This window comes from Helianthus annuus, chromosome 2, assembly GCF_002127325.2.
Source record: "Helianthus annuus cultivar XRQ/B chromosome 2, HanXRQr2.0-SUNRISE, whole genome shotgun sequence".
In the NCBI taxonomy this organism is placed as follows: Eukaryota; Viridiplantae; Streptophyta; class Magnoliopsida; order Asterales; family Asteraceae; genus Helianthus; species Helianthus annuus.
The window spans coordinates 174337414-174357882 of NC_035434.2; the positions used below are offsets into that span (position 1 = coordinate 174337414).

General features: G+C 38.0%; 1 protein-coding gene across 1 annotated transcript; it reads left to right on the plus strand.

Moving 5' to 3' along the window:
• The first annotated feature begins 1703 nt into the window (after nt 1–1703).
• On the plus strand, nt 1704–3612 carry LOC110927344 (ammonium transporter 1 member 1). Its single transcript, XM_022171019.2, has 2 exons — nt 1704–2748; nt 2856–3612. Exons 1-2 carry the CDS (start codon nt 1809–1811, stop codon nt 3389–3391), a joined length of 1476 nt encoding a protein of 491 aa, XP_022026711.1. The 5' UTR covers nt 1704–1808; the 3' UTR covers nt 3392–3612.
• Nucleotides 3613–20469: the final 16857 nt, after the last annotated feature.

Sequence of the window (20469 nt, forward strand, 5' to 3'; positions counted from 1 at the left end):
ATAAAAAAAGGGAATAATTAGTGAACCATTTAATTTTAGCTTAACAATTGTAACAGTTTTAGCATCCTAGCAGGTTTTATTTATACAAAAATAGTAAATAATTAATATATCATAGATCTATTGTTAGGTCAAATAGTAAGTTACGTGGACATAGAAAGTAGATAATCGAATCTTGTGCATATATATGACTTTAATCGCGACAAATAAAAATCATTTTCTAGAATACACATACAAATAAGAGAAATTACGTTTTGCTCCTTTGGTTTGGTTACTTTAACAGTTTTACCCAAATCAGTTAAAAACAATCATTTTCCTCCTTAATGTTTCGATCTTGTCACCAGTTTGCTCCCCGGCTCTAACTCCATCCATACAGTATGTTAACTGAAAGGGTATTTTTGTAATTTCAAGTTAACATACAAGATCAAGTACCCTTATGTTATACTTGAAATTACCAAAATAATGTTACAGTTAACATACAAGACGGATGGAGTTAGAGTCGGGGAGCAAACCGGAAACAAGATTGAAACATCAAGGAGAAAAATGGTCATTTTTAAATGATTGGGTCAAAACCATTAAAATGACCAAACCACATGAAGTAAAACCGAAGTTAACTCTACAAATAATATATTCAAATACGATCATGGATCTTTTAGACAAATAAAAAAAACCTTTTTTAGAGATACAGGGAATCAAATTTGATTCTCTTATATATTTGAATAAATTACAGGATATAAAATTTATACGGGGAATCAAATATTCAAGTATCAGTTTACAAAAAAAATATTCTAAGAAATAAATGCCAGCATTAATTTTCTCTTATAAGACCATATGTAATGGGGCTTTATAAGGGCATGAAAGATTTTGATAATGCCCTTACACCATTACTCATGGGCATTATAGGGGCATGAAGAGTGAGGGGCATTTCTATAATAATGCCCAAAGAGAAGAAAAATAATGGAAAGTAATAAATGAAATGAGCATTAACCATTACACCTTTTTTAAAAGGGCATTATGATGATGTTGTGATGAAAAATGCCCTTTAGTGGGCATTAACCATTACCTATGGTTTTTAGATATTATTTAAAAGCCAGCATTAATGTTCACGTGATGCTAGGATTTAAACTTTAAATATCTTTTTTCCTCGAACAAGACCGTTATTTCCTTCTGTTAAATATTATTGAGAAGAACCAAACCAAACGAATTGATTTAATAGTTTTTTTTAACGGCACAATTTTTACATAAATATAAAAACTGAATAGCAAGAAACTATAACACCTTGCAACAACAAATTACAAAATAATGTTGTGAATATTAAAATCACTCCAACACTTTCAAACAATTACTACCCATGACTTAGTTTATCTATTAAAAATAATCCTTAGTTTATCTATTAAAATAGTTCCATAACATATCAACAAAAAAAAAAAAAAAAAAAAAAATCATCTTGATTTCTTTCTGAGTTGTTCACAATCAACCTTTAAATTTAATTATATTTTAAACATTTCATTATTAAGTTTAGTTATGGCATAATTGGTAATAAAATAAAGTTGAGAAGAAAACGTTTCAATCATGTGTTAAAAAAAAAACTTAAAAAAGGAAAAGCAGAGGACCAAACTGCACTATAATATGAAACTGAAGGGAGTGAAACAAAAATACGTTAAGAAAAGAATCTCAAATCTCACAAGAAAAGGTCAACAGTCAAATACGTTACACTCCCGATATCTCCCCTCTCTTTCCGCATCCATATATTTACCACACCCTCTCCTTATTCTTACAATAATAATATTAATAGTTACGACATCGCCGGAATGGCTTCCCAAACATGTTCGGCCGACACACTGGCCGCCATGTTGGGCACAAACACCACCAACGCCACCGCCGCCGCCACCCTCATCTGCGACCAGTTCAACACCATCTCCACCAAGTTCACTGACACCGCATACGCCGTCGACTCCACCTATCTCCTCTTCTCCGCTTACCTCGTATTCTCCATGCAACTTGGTTTCGCCATGCTCTGTGCTGGCTCCGTTCGCGCCAAAAACACCATGAACATCATGCTCACTAACGTCCTCGACGCTGCTGCAGGCGGCCTCTTTTATTACTTATTCGGGTTTGCTTTCGCTTTCGGTACCCCATCAAACGGGTTCATAGGAAAACATAACTTTGCGTTGAAAGATATACCTTCATCTGTCTTTGATTATAGTTATTTTTTATACCAGTGGGCTTTTGCTATAGCTGCTGCGGGTATTACATCCGGATCTATTGCTGAACGAACGCAGTTCGTTGCGTATTTGATTTATTCGGCTTTCTTAACCGGGTTTGTTTACCCGGTTGTGTCCCATTGGTTCTGGTCTGTTGACGGATGGGCGAGTGCTTCTAACTTGGATAACTTGTTTCTTGGATCTGGTGTGATCGACTTTGCCGGGTCGGGTGTGGTTCATATGGTTGGAGGCATTGCTGGCTTGTACGGTGCGTTAATCGAAGGCCCGCGGATCGGGCGGTTTGATCACACGGGTCGATCCGTTGCGCTTAGAGGGCATAGCGCGTCGTTGGTGGTGTTGGGGACTTTTTTGTTGTGGTTTGGTTGGTATGGGTTTAACCCGGGTTCATTTACGAAGATATTGAGCCCGTATGAGTCGGGTAATTATTATGGGCAGTGGAGCGCGGTTGGGAGGACCGCGGTGACAACGACCCTAGCTGGGTGTACCGCGGCTTTAACTACCTTGTTTGGGAAAAGAATTATTTCAGGTATTACACCAAGATGTTTAATGATAGTTTAGGAACTGGAATTGTAATATTGTGTTCAGTTTGTAACCCTAATTACATCATAACAATCTAATATAATTTTTTTTCAGGGCACTGGAATGTGACAGACGTGTGCAACGGGCTTTTAGGTGGATTTGCGGCCATAACCGCAGGGTGCTCGGTGGTGGAACCATGGGCTGCGATCATATGTGGTTTCGTTGCTGCGTGTGTGTTGACAGGGTGTAACAAACTGGCTGAAAAGTACAAGTACGACGACCCGTTGGAAGCCGCTCAGCTTCATGGAGGTTGTGGGGCGTGGGGGATTATATTCACGGCCTTATTCGCTAAGGAGAAGTACGTTAACGAGGTTTACCCGGGGAAACCAGGTCGCCCTTACGGGCTATTTATGGGAGGAGGGGGGAAACTGTTGGGTGCACATGTGGTTCAGATTTTGGTGATATTTGGGTTCGTGAGTGCTACCATGGGTCCATTATTTTTCATTCTACACAAGCTTAAGTTGTTACGGATCTCGCCTGAAGATGAAACCGCGGGTATGGATATGACGAGACATGGTGGTTTTGCGTATGTTTACCATGATGAAGATGGTATTCCAATGAAGAAGATTGAACCGGCTTCTTCAAGTTGATTAGTAATTAAACGTGTTTGCCTTTATGTTTCGTCCAAAATTCTTGCATGCTATTGTTATTGGTTTTGCCTAGTGGTATTTAGACTTTGTTTGCGTACAAAATTTGATTACATAATTTTTATAGATTGGCTGTTGTCCTGTGACAACGAAATGAAATGTGTGGACCCACTTCATCTTGGGATATTCAGTCCTATCATCTTTTCATAAATCAATTACCTTAAGTATTTGTATTAGACTTTTAACAATATTAAATACATATGCATCTCTTTCATTGTATCTAATATACCGAGTGTTTTCATTGTATGTCATATACCGAGTGTTTATTCTTAAATGTACCATATAACATTACATTTATTCTTAAATTGATAAAGTAATAGCCCTACCATGGCGTGCATCAGATCCAGACATATATAATGAAGTTCCAATCAACCACAAGGACGAGTTGACCATGTTATCTGAAAGAAGTATGGGCTTCCATGTTTCAATCACTATCCTACCTAACATACCTCCCAAGTATCATGATCTATCACTCTCTATATGTGTTTCTTCGGATTTGTTTAAATGGGTTTCGTATCCGATATTGATAAATGCCTTTAAATAGCAAATGCATGTTTTATAATCTCGATATTGGATTTAAATAACTCAAACTTTTATCAATTGGCCGATAGCAATTCTAACTTTCGATTTGTATTAGACCACTCTCAACTTTCATCTTATTTACCTCTGACACTCCTAGGGCCGTTCAAACGCTCGCCACTCGTAGGAAATTGCTCGGAAAATACTCGTTCGATTTGACGCTCGGTTGTAAACGAGTCGCTCTACTCGGTTCGGTTTGTAAACGAACCAAGCATGAGCAAAGGTCCGCTCGGCTCGAATTATTATTTTTAATTAGTATTTATATACATATACACATTCATATAAAAATATGTATATACACACATATATACACAAATATAAATTATACATATATATATATATACACATACATATATTCTTAAATATAAATTAAATTTATAGTTTTATATATATACCACTCTATTAGATTTTGGTCCACTACGTACAAATTTACAACTATATCTATACGTACTAGCCCAATCTCGTCAATAAAAAAATAGAGTAAACTTCCGTTTTGCTCCCTGTGGTTTGGTCACTTTAACGGTTTTGCCCCAAACCTTTAAAAATAGCCATTTTACTCCCTGATGTTTTGGTTTTGTTGCCAGTTTGCTCCCTGCGGGGAGCAAAATGGAAACACAAACAATTTGGATGGAGTTAGAGGCGGGGAGCAAACTGGCAAAAAAACCGAAACATCAGGGAGCAAAATGGCTATTTTTAAAGGTTTGGAGCAAAACCGTTAAAGTGAACAAACCATAGGGAGCAAAACGGAAGTTTACTCAAAAAAAATAATATCAAATCTAAAAGTTAGACCCTAAACTAATAAATAACAGTGTGCTCATCGCCTCAATGTTTCATGTCGTTACCCTAAGTTGATCGTCTGCTGCTCTCGACATCATTGTTAGTGTAATATGATCATCGTCTCGTCGGCCACAAGCCCACAACATCGTTATTTATAAGAAATATATTATGCCATAAAATGTGTCTGTTTTCAAAGACATAAAAACTTGAGACCCAACATTATCACTATCTCTCTTAGCAAATTTAAATCGGACGACACTGTTGTCAAAACCGCTCGAACTTTGCTCGATGCTCGCTCGGAATATTTACTGCTCGGAAAACGCTCGCTTGATTTGAGGCTCGGTTTTAATTGGGCCGCTCCGCTCGATTCGGTTTGTAAACGAGCCAAGCACGAGCAAAGGTCTGCCCGATTCGGCTCGGCTCGTGAACAACCCTAGACACTCCCAAACTAACTAAACCCTAACCCTTATAGTTGATTTCAAATGCCACATCTTTAACAAGTGCCACATCAGATGCCACGTCATCATAAAATGCCTTGTAAGCTGACACGTTATAATGGTTTGTATAGTGGTAATGATATATATTATATATAGATTACGATGAACCTCTCAAATGGAAAAAAATAGACGCGGGTTTATCATAACGCGCAAGTCCTAGATCAACTTAGTTATTTTATTCTATATTTTACGTTTCGGTTTAATTTCTTCGCATTAACACGCCGCAACTTCAGTGTCGGTGGTTGCAAGCAGTGGTGTGGCATTAGTGTTCGCCCCTGCCGCAACGCGGGGGTGCGTAATACTAGTTTAATTTTATTTTAAAGTACATCACTAGTAAAACTTTTATATTTAATTTTATATATTTAATTTTATTTTAGGTATATGCCATTTATATGGAAAACGATAGTTAAGAAATCCCACTTGGAACGATCTTCAACAAATATACGAGGTGCATTTAGAAACGCAAGGAATACCCAACATGATTAGTAGTTTGGATTGTCGTCAATGGCGTTGGTATAATTATCCAACCGCATGGCAAGGTCAATATACACGCGGTGACAAGAAAAGGAGCAACTTTGGTTTTACTAGCGGTTGAGTCATACGACCTTTGGGTATGGTCGGCTTTCTTTGGTGTAGCCGGGTGTATGAACGACATTAATAACTTCGAGTGTTCACCATTGTTTGAGAGCTACATTTCTGGCACGATGCCGAAAGCTGGTTTTCATGCAAACGGGAATGACTACGAGCATGGATACTATATGGGCGATGGTATATACCCGGAGTGTTCGAATATTGTTATAACGTTTTCTGAAATGCTCGATATGAAAATACTATATTTTAAAAAACTACAAGTGTCTTCGCGAAAGTACGTCGAGAGGTGTTTCGGGGTTCTTCAACAACGATGACATTTTATTAGAAATCCTTGTCGTATGTGGATTAAGGATAGACTTCGAATGGTCATGTATGCTTGCATCACTATGCATAATATGATCATAGAAGACGATGGAAAAGCAATATAACAAAACTATTTTCCGCAAGATGTAATTGAAGGAACCCAAGCAACAATGGAAGAGAGAATTTTAAATGCTCAACTATTGCAATCTAAGGATATATATAACGCATTAAAGGCGGATTTGGTCGAGCATGCTTGGGCGATTCGCCCAATTCGACATGATGGTAACGTCGAAGAAGACTACGAGGAAGAAGAAGTTGAAGAATTCGAAGCTAGGAACTTTGCAAACGGAGGTTTGGATGATGGAGAAAACGAAGAGAAAGAAGGAGAGAACGACGATGAAGACGAAGAACAAATGTATTGTTTTCTTTTATTGTAATGTTTTTTAAAATTTAATATAAAAGTGTTTTTTAAAATAATCTAGAGATTAATTAAAAAATAGAAAATTAATAATTAGGTAATGATGGGTATGGGGCTTTATGACTACACACTCTTGTGATATAAAGCCTCGTAAAGCCCTACTTATGCACTTTTTGACACTTGTCGCATAACGCCTCATAAGGGGCTTTATGACTACACACGGTCTTACAAATTCAAAGGTAGCCTCTTAATAAAATCATTAATTTGTGAACCAAACACTCTTACCTTTTATTGATTCAGAGATAACTTCTTAATAGAATACCAAAGAGTCCTAAGCATGTTATAAAAGTTAAAGTTACAAGTTATCATACCTTTCCAGAAGACACGAACAAATAAAAGTACCATGTTTCTTTTTTGAAATAATGGATTTTAATAATCCCAACTATTACCCATTGCCCGACAACGGTACCAACTTCAAAAATTCCCACTGACGGTCCTATCTTCTCACATATTGGCCTTCAATGGACCCTGACTAACAAAACACTAACGCTGTTAGTCTCCCGTCGCCGGAAAAATGTTTTTGGCCGGAAAACTCAATCTTTCCGTGTCAAACCTCTTTGTAATCTTATTACGCACTTTTAGGAACCTTTTCTAGTAAAAAACACAAATTATTAAGATCGCCGAAAAACCTCCTTTTTGCCGGAAAACTTATTTTTGGCCGGAAAACTCAACTTTTTAGTTGGAAAACTCAAAGTTTTCATCTCAAAACTGTTTGTAACCGTAGATCGCTTTAGGACCTTTTTCCGGCGACCGGATACTAACGACATTAGCGTTCTGTTAGTCCGGGTCCATTGAAGCTCAATATGTGAAAAAGGGACCGCCGTGAGAATTTTTGAAGTTAGGTTCGTTGCCGGCCAATGGGCAATAGGTATGATTATTAAAATTCATTATTTCTTTTTTTATGAACGGCTCATTTCTTTTAATATCTTGTGGTCTGTGGGACTTGAACCCACGACCTTCCACGTCTCAATCTAGGTGTTTTTAAAAGCTTTCCCTTTGCCAACGGATCACCACCCAATTCGTTTTTTTTAAGCATGAGCATGTGGGATAATGTTTTCCAATTTTCAAAAACCAATCATAAAACATGATCATTATTTAATGCAATAGATATCTTGATCTTTATCTTGCAAAAAGGAATGGCTAGAAAGTGGCAAAAAGAAAAAAAAATATACATGTTCGTAAGTAAAGTTGCTGGTTCCTCATCAAAACATAATTATGGTTGCTGATGTAATTTTCACTTCTCATGATCAAGAATAGCTAGCGACAAACGAGGAAGACTAAAAAAAGGTTGCAACGACCAAGACTTTAACAGAAAAGAAGATGCACCATAAATGAAAGCGATGGCTCAATAAAATAATAAGAGAAGGAAAACACAATTAATATAATCAGTAAAGTTTCCGTACAAATAATTTTAACGTACTAAAACGTACGAATAACATGAAAAAAGCAAAAACACGCGGTGGCATTTTCGTAAATATTTGCTTTAAGGGTAATTATCAAAATTACTCTACAGGATTATTTGTAGAGTAATTTTGATCTTGGAGAGTAATTTTGTAAAATGTTCTTGTAGAGTAATTTTGATCAAAAAGCTATACCGCACCAAAAAAACCTACCCCCCCCCCCCCCCAAAAAAAAAAAAAAAAAACCTAACCCTTCCACTCCTAAAAAATCTATAAAAAAAAACTAACACCCCACCCCCAAAAAACCTAAAAAATTACGGAAACTTTACAAAATTACTCTACAAGATCAAAATTAATCTACAGGATCATTTGTATAGTAATTTTGAATTGTATGTTGTTTGATAAACTTGTAGAGTAATTTTTATTCACTTGTAAAGTAATTTTGATGCGCGGTAATTTTGATACACTTGTAAAGTAATTTTGATAATTACCATACAAGATCAAAATTACTGTACAAGAACATTTTACAAAATTACTCTACAAACATCAAAATTACTCTACAAGATCATTTGTAGAGTAATTTTGATAATTACTAATAATTACGAAATTCCACCGTGTTTTTTCAACAAAACCTTCAGTTTGTACGTTAGATTTATTTGTATTTGATCTTTTGTCAAAAACTAAACCATAAAGCTAAATCCCATAATTAAATCCTAATTTTTTTTACAAAATTACTCTACAAGATCAAAATTACTCTACAGGATCTTTTGTAGAGTAATTTTGAATTCTATGTTTGATAAACTTGCAGAATAATTTTAATTCACTTGTAAAGTAATTTTGATGCAGAGTAATTTTGATACATTTGTAGAGTAATTTTGATAATTACCCTACATGATCAAAATTACTCTACAAGAACATTTTACAAATTTACACTACTAACATCAAAATTACTCTACAGGATCATTTGTAGAGTAACTTTTGTAACAACCCGACTTTTCGGATTGTTAGCCGTTTGCTTTTTGCTTCAAATTGTAACCTTTTTGTACTCTGAGATTCGATATAAATAAAGCGTTATGTTATACTAAATACATTTTCATCACACAACACCGCTACACATTTAAACGCTTTATATTCGCAAACTCTCAACGCGAGCGCAACATGAATCACAGAGAATTATGCTACTTTATTTGCCGAGTGTGTTTATTTGTTCGGTAACCACTCTCGCCTTCGCACTCGCTTATCGCGCTAACTCGCTAATCGCAAACGCTGTTAATTGTAGTAGTAATGTTATGATGTGTGTTCTTATATCCTTAACCTGTGTGTGCTTTATATGTTTATGGATTATACTCGCTCAAAACGCTCAAACGCTTACTCGCACAACTCGATTTATCACACCAAAACGCAACGCAACACTTAATATCACTCACGAATCAAAGTGGGAAACTAACAAACGCGAACTCAGCCGTCCGAATGGGCCATCCGCCCAGATGGAGCTCATCCGTTCGGATGGAGCCATCCGGATATTGGCCATCCGAACGCACGCAAGCCTTCACCCTCTCCTATAAATAGAAGCCTTGTGTCTCCATTTCAACACTTTTGGTTCTCTCATCCGCTCTCAAGTTTTCAGCTGCGATTAAAGACCTTTTGTAAGCTTTTTCCTTAAATCTTCTTCAATCTCCATTTCACTCCTACTCCATCTTCTTTCATCATAATCACATTCACACACATACACACACACACACACACTTTAACTTTTTTTTTTCTCAAAACCCTTGATTCCAAACACCTCGAAGATGGTTTCCACTCGTTTTGCCTAGGCAAACTGTTGTGGAGCATCATACAATCGAGATTGGACCAAGATCTAAAATATTTTCACGTTTTACAACTTCTTTACGAACTCGTTTTTGATTTTTATGCAATATTGGTGGAATCGGAGGCCGTCAGACTCTCGGCACCTCTCATTGTTAAAGAGCCGACTCTAGGGTTGATTTCCACCAAGGAGATGGTCTGATTTATGGGCCAGACAAGGATTTCCGTCAAGAACAACACATCCGGCCGAATGGGCTATGCTCATCCGTCCGAATGGACTTAACCCGATATTCAATGTTGTTTTTGATTCCGTTATCGTACCCGTCTTCGTTAATTAAAACATTTTTAAAAACTTTTAACAAATTTTGTCGATTCACAAATAATCACAGTCCATCCGTCCGAATGGACAATGTCCATCCGTCCGAATAGACTCTGTTGCCACACCAAAACTTTTCTTTCTACTTTAAACATCGGTTATACATCAGAACGTTTTCTCCCTAACAAAACAGCCATCCGTCCGGATAGACTAAGGGCATCTGTCCGGATGAACTAAGCCCATCCGTCTGGATGCACAAAGCCCATCCGTCCGGATGAACATAGCCCATCCGTCCGGATGAACTAAGCCCATCCGTACGAATGGACTGTTGAACCCTTAACTCGCTTTTTACCCCACTTGACACTCCAATTTCGACCGTTTCAACACTTAGGAAGACTTATGCTTCTGTTCCCGTACGCAGGCTGACCGGCGCTCCCTTCAATCCAACCAGACCGTGCTTAGCTATTAAACACACACTGTGAGTATACTCGAACCCATTTTCGTTTAACGCACTTTTGGGTGTTACATACGTTCTCTATCAAAACATAACACACAACGCGAACACTTTTAATGCTAACCGCTCCCGCATGCTACACGTGATTAGTTGAATGCTTGTTGCTATGCCTATATAGTGATTACTTGCCCGACCGCCTTTAGCAACGATAGTACTATAGTTTGGACTCAGCACCTGATTTTTCAGGGGTTGCAAAGGATCACATACTTTACTTCACGTGTTCGCTTCGGTGGACATGTGTCGCGCATACTCTACTCGCAGTCATGTGGTTAGGATGTATCATTATTGGTAGTTACATGCTTCGTCCGTTACGTGTTACATGTTGGTTATGCGTAAATGCTTTTTATGCTATATTTATGCAAACTTGTGTACTTACCTTTACTTTATGTATTGAATTTTATTTTAACGTATGTGACCAGGTTGATGGATTGTTATGCTGCAAACAAGATAGGAAGTCTAGAAACCCACAACAATAAAATCTAGGTTGTCGGGTCATGTTTGGTTTATGAGAACTTGTTATCTATACTAACTGTTTGTTGAATATTTGTTCGTTAGTATGGGATGATGAACCTTTAAAATATTGGTAATGAATAGTTGTTATGGATTCTCTTGAGCAATCTGATTCGCCTAGTGCCGCGCCCCGATGATTCCGCCATCGGTTGGGGTGTGACAATTTTGATAATTACTAATAATTACAAAAATGCCACCGCGTTTTTTCAGCAAGACCTTTAGCTTGTACGTTTTGTACGTTAAATTTATTTGCATTTGATCTTTTGTCTTAATATAAATGCATCGCTGCCTTTGTGGTAGGTATAGTTTTGTGTCAAACCTTAAAAAAGGAAAAAAAAAAGAAAAAAAAATTGCGCACCAGTCAACACAGTAATCCCAGGTTCGGATCCATTATAACATGGTACCGGTAACTGATCGGAGTGTCGCGCTCCGGTCAAAGATACAATTTATAAGCCCTATTTACCCTTAACAAATAGCTAGTGGTAGCAAGGGGTCGAACCACGAAGAGTATGTGGTTTGCGAGTGGATTCGATTGAATTATAAAAAGGTGTCACAATTATGAAGCTTGCTACGATATTTTTGTATTTTTGTTCTGTTGAAAGACGTGAATTTAACCTAGTGGAATTGATTTAATTAATTAACAACTAACAATTAACGATTGCAAATAAACTTGATTACTAAACAATAATTAGAAAAAGGGTTCACGCCCGATTTCGGTAATTGCCAACCTAGGGTTTCTACAAGTTTTAGATCCAACTCAATTGTATATGATTAACGGATTTCGTGTACCGTGACTTAGGTGCCAATAACTGTCAACGTTTCGAAAAACGGACAAGAATGCACTTTGTAATATGACACAAGTAAAACCTAACCAAGACAATGCACAACTACACATATCCATTTCGCAAAGTCATAACTTTATAATCGTCGACAATTTACGAATACGAAACAAATGTAACTGTGACAACCCGAATATTCAGGTTAGTATTACGTAACTCTCACAACTCTTCAGCGCATATCTACAAGGTTGACTCCTTAAATGTTCTCGTGCATTTAATCACTCGCGGAACCGTTTATGCCGTTTGTGCATTTCATGGCCGTTTGGGCCTCTCCTCCCCTTGGCCCACATAGGATATCAGACACAAAACCCATATACGTTATAGATGGGGACGGGTAATTGGGTTCCTTGTAGCCCACTCCTAATAATGAGCCCAAACCCATTTCGTTTTAATACTGATTGATTAATAATTAACAACACCCTTATTGTCTAGTTTAAAAGGTAATCGGCCCAACATCTTTATTGTTTAGCTAACCGGCCCAACTCTTTCATTGCTTGTTTAGATTGACTAATCAGCCCAACATCCTAATTCTTATAGATATGGCATACGTATTATACTCCAAAACGAATCCTGCTTAGTTTAAAAATCATAACAAACTCTACCCCCTATCTCTCTCTCTCAAATCTACATACGGCAGCAGGAGAAACCCCCCCCCCCCACCTTCGAGACTTCAGTCTACGGATCAAACCTTTCCGGGTTAGTAGATTCATGTCACGATAGTTTTAATTGCTGAAGTTTGATCTTGCTCGTTCTTATCGGTCGATCTTATTTTGTGTGATTAAGTGGATGTATACATATATATGTGTAGCCTATTGAATCGTAACAGGATGCTATGCTTAAGAATAGTTAATTGATTTCTTGATGATTAATTCGGAATTATAAGCTTTAGGGGTATCATAAGATATGATTTCAGTTTTATATCAATCGTTTATAATCTGGTGGATTGGATGAATTGTTAAGAAAATCGCTATGGCTTATATTGATGAACATATTTTTGAAAAGAATTATGTGGTGGGTTATGATATTAAACCATGTGTGAATAATGTTACTGTTGATCATTGCTTGCATCGGTTTATTTGTTTGGGCCACACCTGGAACTGGGCTCGGTTACAAGCAGCCGGGATCACTCGGTTCGGCCGGGCTGTGCATGTGTTAGGATAGTGGGCCGGGGGGGGGGGGGGTAAACAAAGGACTGTTGACCGATGGGCTGGCAACCATCAACTGGGAACATTGGGCTTGGGTATTAATTAATAGTTGTTACACAGCAAATAAATCACAGTAATATATATATATACATATTAAGTGGGCCGAGATATATGTTAATGGATCACAGGAACTAGTAAAATCAGATGATTAATATAGGGTCACAAAGACCAGCCGGTTACATTATTGAATTAAGGCCATACACTTAAATAGAATTTAGAATTTGGGGCCGCTGTTGGATCAGTGAATTAAACGTGTTGGGCTGCACACACTTTACACTAAACTGGGCCGAACGGTAGAGGGCAGAAACGAGTGGACCTGACATCGTTTGGGCCGCGGACGTAATGGGTTTGAACGGGTTATACGGTTTGGGCTTGACACATGTTAGCATAGATTGACAGGGTATTGGGCTGGTTAAACAGTGAACTAACGATGGGCTGGGTGGTTTGGATTGAGTTTAATGTGGGCCGGTTGATGTAATATGGATTATTTAGTTCACTGATTCTTATGTTGAATAATTATTGTTCTTGCTTGAATTGTTGCTTAACTGTTATACGTGCCATACGTGACAACCACTGATGTGATCTATGTGTAAACAAACTGTAAAACTGATCATTACCAAACACTCTTCTAGGTTGTGAGTATTGAACTTATTTAACGAGTAACTAATCTTACCGAGCAAACCAAAGGTGAGTTCATCTTTCTTGAGCATGCGTCCCGGTGGTTGGGACAGTCAGTGGGTATTCCTGGGAGGGATAAGTCTTTTGGGTAAAAACGGGAATGTTGGATAATATACTCTTCCTATCACCTTTAAAGTCCCTCCGTGTTGTTTGGTTACCGTGGAGGTAACATGGTATTAGTTAGTAGCGCTACTTAGGTTTGGCAACCTCACCCCGTACCTGGGAGGACGGGTGTTGAACTAATGACCTAGTCATGACCAATGCTTTGATAGGAGCATTGGAGAAAGGGCAAAATAATCAGAAGCCGTCTTGTATTCGGGGTATTATCAACATTGTTTTCAACATTACTTCGGGAATTAACTTCAATGGATTAACTACATACTTGGTAAACAACGTTTTCGTAAAACTATGAACTCACCAGCGTTGTCTGATACACTTGTTGCATGCTCGCAGGTTGTTAGGTTATACGGGTTTGGAACTTGCTGTCTGAAGTAGCTGGAGTGGTCATGGGTCGTGCTGATTGGATACGAATAATGGATTTATTGATTTTACACATTTAAGCTGAAACAGTTAATTATGTTTTCTTTTATTTGCTTCCGCTGAACATGTTGATTTCCTTTTAAACTTATTGACAGTACTTTTCAGAATAATTGATGATTTTATTCAACATTATGATTGGTTCAATATGATTAGTGGCTCGTTATTGGTTTGTCACACGCCTGACAGGGGCACTCCGTAGGTGGTATTTTGGGGGTGTGACAGTTTGGTATCAGAGCCACTGGTTATAGTGAACTTGGTTTTAAAACGTTTTCATAAAACCAGACTATAACCGAACAGTTCTGAAATCGACCATGACACTCAGCTTCAGATTGCAAGGTTCGTTTTTCATTTACCTTATGCATTACGTGCCTAGCGTACACCTACTTATGACATTGCATATGGCTACACACTCAGCACTATAGTATGATTGATTACATGTAATTATTTGTCTACCTTATGATGCATTGTTAGTATGGCATAACCTCTAGACTTTTGTGATCTTTACTATCTTGACAACGTTCGTTTTGCTACTCGAATCTAAGGAACCTTTTGACACAAGCTAAGAGGAACTGAGATAAACATGCAAATTACATTATCATTATGGGTGCACACATAATAATAATGTGGGGTGCATGTGAGTCCCAGTGAGGCTTAGCAAGTGTGAAAGGGATTCTGACTCATTAATCGACATAACTGGGGATTCAACAATCTGTTGGGGTTATGGCGATGATTGACTTCTATTCAATCTTGATCCTTATTCTTTCCACCATTCTTGTGGATGCATGTGAATCTTTGTGTAACCTGTGATATTTTTTTATTTGCTTATAACTTCCGTAGCGCTAGTAGAAGTTCTCATAAACCACTCAACGACTAACTGGAACAGTTAAACCCATGCGGTAGTTGATAGGCGCAACTATTAGACCGAAGATGTTCTCGAACACAATGAGCTATCATCACGGGAATCCCTCATTATTTTTCTTTTTACTCATGTAAGAAACTTGGTGAAACTAAGATTCCCATCAGAACCTGTTATCTCGATCTAAACCCTACAAGACTCTTAGTGTAAGCTCTTCGACATCAGCATATCAACGTAGTATGAAGAATCCCTCGTACACTAATACTTTACCCCTTGCACTTAACTATAAAATTCCCTTTGGTCCCATTATACTGCCTTGTGACTTATCGTTAGTCTAACCTGGTTTTCATCCTAACATATCTAACTCTGCAAACGGATTTCCATAAGAACAGTTCCATCATTTCAATATTGAACTCTGAAAATGGTGATGTATTGTTATCATCACCATACCATTTTGAACGCCTTTACACGCCTTTGTAATGAATCCTCTTGGCGACATATGTGATGTCCCCGGTACACCCGTCTTAGTTCAAACCTTCAAACTTGGTTGCATACATGTTCGACTAGTTGCATACTCAATTACTTACATGGATCTTAGTGAATCTATTCTTATTCGCATACGAGCAGCTCGACGACTGTAGAGAACGCTCTGATTTAACCGAGATGCTACAGACTTAGCCAACTATCACCTTCATAGATAATTCTTCTTGCGCCAACACCCTCAAAGTAACGCTTCCATCGACTGGTACATCACTTTATTTCCATTTATACTTCTTGTTTGCGACCAGCTACATCCTCATCATCGGATTTGCTACTTTGCTCATGATTCTAAAACAATTAGATGGAACAGATTGATGATAACCGCGTTTTGGTATATTCTTCGCGTCTTATCTTGTTGTGCTAAAATGAATACCATAGTTCTTGCATAGCCCTGTTATACGCTAATCCTCGCTTGGCTAAATCACTCTCTACGAACGTCACTCGAGGAATGAGTCATACTTAAGATCATCAAGTGCAAGAACATAAAAATAAAATTATTACTTACGTAAGGTATGCCAAGGTCAAAATTCCCTCTTGTGTGAAAGCACCATACTCATGTATAGCTTCATCGACCTCTTTGTTCCATGCTTATCTCTCTTTGACCGAAGGCTGGTCATCTTCTACAACCAACTACGACCAAAATATCACGATCAATATCAATTGAAAATCTCTTTTCCCCTCTGAATGAGCGAGTCAAGACGATACCCGTCTGAATTAGGGATTAATGCCTAACTTGAGTTTTCATCCAATCGATTGATTGAATTGCTTGAATCACCTGTTCCAAGAAATTATAATTTCTTTCTCGAATTCTCACATACGATGGCATCACCTTTGATCTTCGATAGGGGTGACTACACCAGTTCTGACCGCCGGTAGCGATACCATATATAAACATATATCTTTTACACTCACTTTATCACATTCACATACTTTGCTTCGAGTAAATCTTGGTGGTGCACCCAACACACGTGATTTTAAGGTTGAGCATTTTAGCCTGTAACAAACTACCTTAACACATTTCCGGTTCGGTTTATTTCGTCGACCCTTCGTTTATGATGTACGACATTCGCCTCAATTCTGGTAAGCTCTAGATATACATTAGATACACTTGCTTCGTGAAGTGTTGGTTACTTAATATACAACATCCATGATAACTAAACACTGCCTTTTTGCAAGTCCCCAAATTCGAAGGCGTATAGCTCACCCAAGTTATATTTAGTGCAACAACCCCCCCCCCCCGGTCGCACATGTTAAATGCATCAGGCAATGCCATACAGATGTATGACACACTCGTATTTCAACTTTTGTGAGCATCTCTTGAGCTTAGCATAACTTGTCACAACATTCTTCATTATCAAGCTCCTATTAACTCAACTTGTGTTTCTACTTAAGAGCAAGACATTTTTAGTTTAACACAATTAGCACAAACTCTATTACCTCAAACACTCATTCATGCATAACACTCACATAACGGTAATTCGGGGAATTACGGAATTACACATGGGTTGTACTCGAACGTTGATGAACAATTAGAACACTATTCCTGAACAAATAAAGAAATATAACTTATGTGAATTTATATGTTATCTGACTTTAGATGCTATATGACTTATATATTATTTAGTGAACTTTCGTGAAACCGTATTTAACTACGTGTTTAGTGAATTATCGACAAACTCATAATTGGAGCCTAGAGTATAATATAGCCTAAATTTCGAGGACGAAATTTCTGTAACATGGGGAGGATGTGACACCCGAGCAAAATCCGCAATAATCCTAATTTCCTCACTTCACTCCTCAGTTCTTACTTGCCAATTTCGGGACGAAATTTCTTTCAAGTTGGGGATGATGTGACAACCCGAATATTCAGGTTAGTATTACGTAACTCTCACAACTCTTCAGCGCATATCTACAAGGTTGACTCCTTAAATGTTCTCGTGCATTTAATCACTCGCGAAACCGTTTATGCCGTTTGTGCATTTCATGGCCGTTTGGGCCTCTCCTCCCCTTGGCCCACATAGGATATCAGACACAAAACCCATATACGTTATAGATGGGGACGGGTAATTGGGTTCCTTGTAGCCCACTCCTAATAATGAGCCCAAACCCATTTCGTTTTAATACTGATTGATTAATAATTAACAACACCCTTATTGTCTAGTTTAAAAGGTAATCGGCCCAACATCTTTATTGTTTAGCTAACCGGCCCAACTCTTTCATTGCTTGTTTAGATTGACTAATCAGCCCAACATCCTAATTCTTATAGATATGGCATACGTATTATACTCCAAAACGAATCCTGCTTAGTTTAAAAATCATAACAAACTCTACTCCCTATCTCTCTCTCTCAAATCTACATACGGCAGCAGGAGAACCCCCCCCCACCTTCGAGACTTCAGTCTACGGATCAAACCTTTCCGGGTTAGTAGATTCATGTCACGATAGTTTTAATTGCTGAAGTTTGATCTTGCTCGTTCTTATCGGTCGATCTTATTTTGTGTGATTAAGTGGATGTATACATATATATGTGTAGCCTATTGAATCGTAACAGGATGCTATGCTTAAGAATAGTTAATTGATTTCTTGATGATTAATTCGGAATTATAAGCTTTAGGGGTATCATAAGATATGATTTCAGTTTTATATCAATCGTTTATAATCTGGTGGATTGGATGAATTGTTAAGAAAATCGCTATGGCTTATATTGATGAACATATTTTTGAAAAGAATTATGTGGTGGGTTATGATATTAAACCATGTGTGAATAATGTTACTGTTGATCATTGCTTGCATCGGTTTATTTGTTTGGGCCACACCTGGAACTGGGCTCGGTTACAAGCAGCCGGGATCACTCGGTTCGGCCGGGCTGTGCATGTGTTAGGATAGTGGGCCGGGGGGGAGGTAAACAAAGGACTGTTGACCGATGGGCTGGCAACCATCAACTGGGAACATTGGGCTTGGGTATTAATTAATAGTTGTTACACAGCAAATAAATCACAGTAATATATATATATACATATTAAGTGGGCCGAGATATATGTTAATGGATCACAGGAACTAGTAAGATCAGATGATTAATATAGGGCCACAAAGACCAGCCGGTTACATTATTGAATTAAGGCCATACACTTAAATAGAATTTAGAATTTGGGGCCGCTGTTGGATCAGTGAATTAAACGTGTTGGGCTGCACACACTTTACACTAAACTGGGCCGAACGGTAGAGGGCAGAAACGAGTGGACCTGACATCGTTTGGGCCGCGGACGTAATGGGTTTGAACGGGTTATACGGTTTGGGCTTGACACATGTTAGCATAGATTGACAGGGTATTGGGCTGGTTAAACAGTGAACTAACGATGGGCTGGGTGGTTTGGATTGAGTTTAATGTGGGCCGGTTGATGTAATATGGATTATTTAGTTCACTGATTCTTATGTTGAATAACTATTGTTCTTACTTGAATTGTTGCTTAACTGTTATACGTGCCATACGTGACAACCACTGATGTGATCTATGTGTAAACAAACTGTAAAACTGATCATTACCAAACACTCTTCTAGGTTGTGAGTATTGAACTTATTTAACGAGTAACTAATCTTACCGAGCAAACCAAAGGTGAGTTCATCTTTCTTGAGCATGCGTCCCGGTGGTTGGGACAGTCAGTGGGTATTCCTGGGAGGGATAAGTCTTTTGGGTAAAAACGGGAATGTTGGATAATATACTCTTCCTATCACCTTTAAAGTCCCTCCGTGTTGTTTGGTTACCGTGGAGGTAACATGGTATTAGTTAGTAGCGCTACTTAGGTTTGGCAACCTCACCCCGTACCTGGGAGGACGGGTGTTGAACTAATGACCTAGTCATGACCAATGCTTTGATAGGAGCATTGGAGAAAGGGCAAAATAATCAGAAGCCGTCTTGTATTCGGGGTATTATCAACATTGTTTTCAACATTACTTCGGGAATTAACTTCAATGGATTAACTACATACTTGGTAAACAACGTTTTCGTAAAACTATGAACTCACCAGCGTTGTCTGATACACTTGTTGCATGCTCGCAGGTTGTTAGGTTATACGGGTTTGGAACTTGCTGTCTGAAGTAGCTGGAGTGGTCATGGGTCGTGCTGATTGGATACGAATAATGGATTTATTGATTTTACACATTTAAGCTGAAACAGTTAATTATGTTTTCTTTTATTTGCTTCCGCTGAACATGTTGATTTCCTTTTAAACTTATTGACAGTACTTTTCAGAATAATTGATGATTTTATTCAACATTATGATTGGTTCAATATGATTAGTGGCTCGTTATTGGTTTGTCACACGCCTGACAGGGGCACTCCCTAGGTGGTATTTTGGGGGTGTGACAGTAACACTATTGTCAATGGTTTCAAAAATCAACACAATTTGTCACAAAGTTGAATCAAGAAAATTCAAAACCCTAAATTAAACAACTACCTACACCGGGGTGAAGCCAAGGTGATTAGCCGTTCATGGTTGAAGAAACTTGATCACCGGATGCTTGGAACTTGATTTGGATCATCTTGAAACCTTGAGGATGATGAAAATGATGGTTTAGGGTTTGTGGTGAAA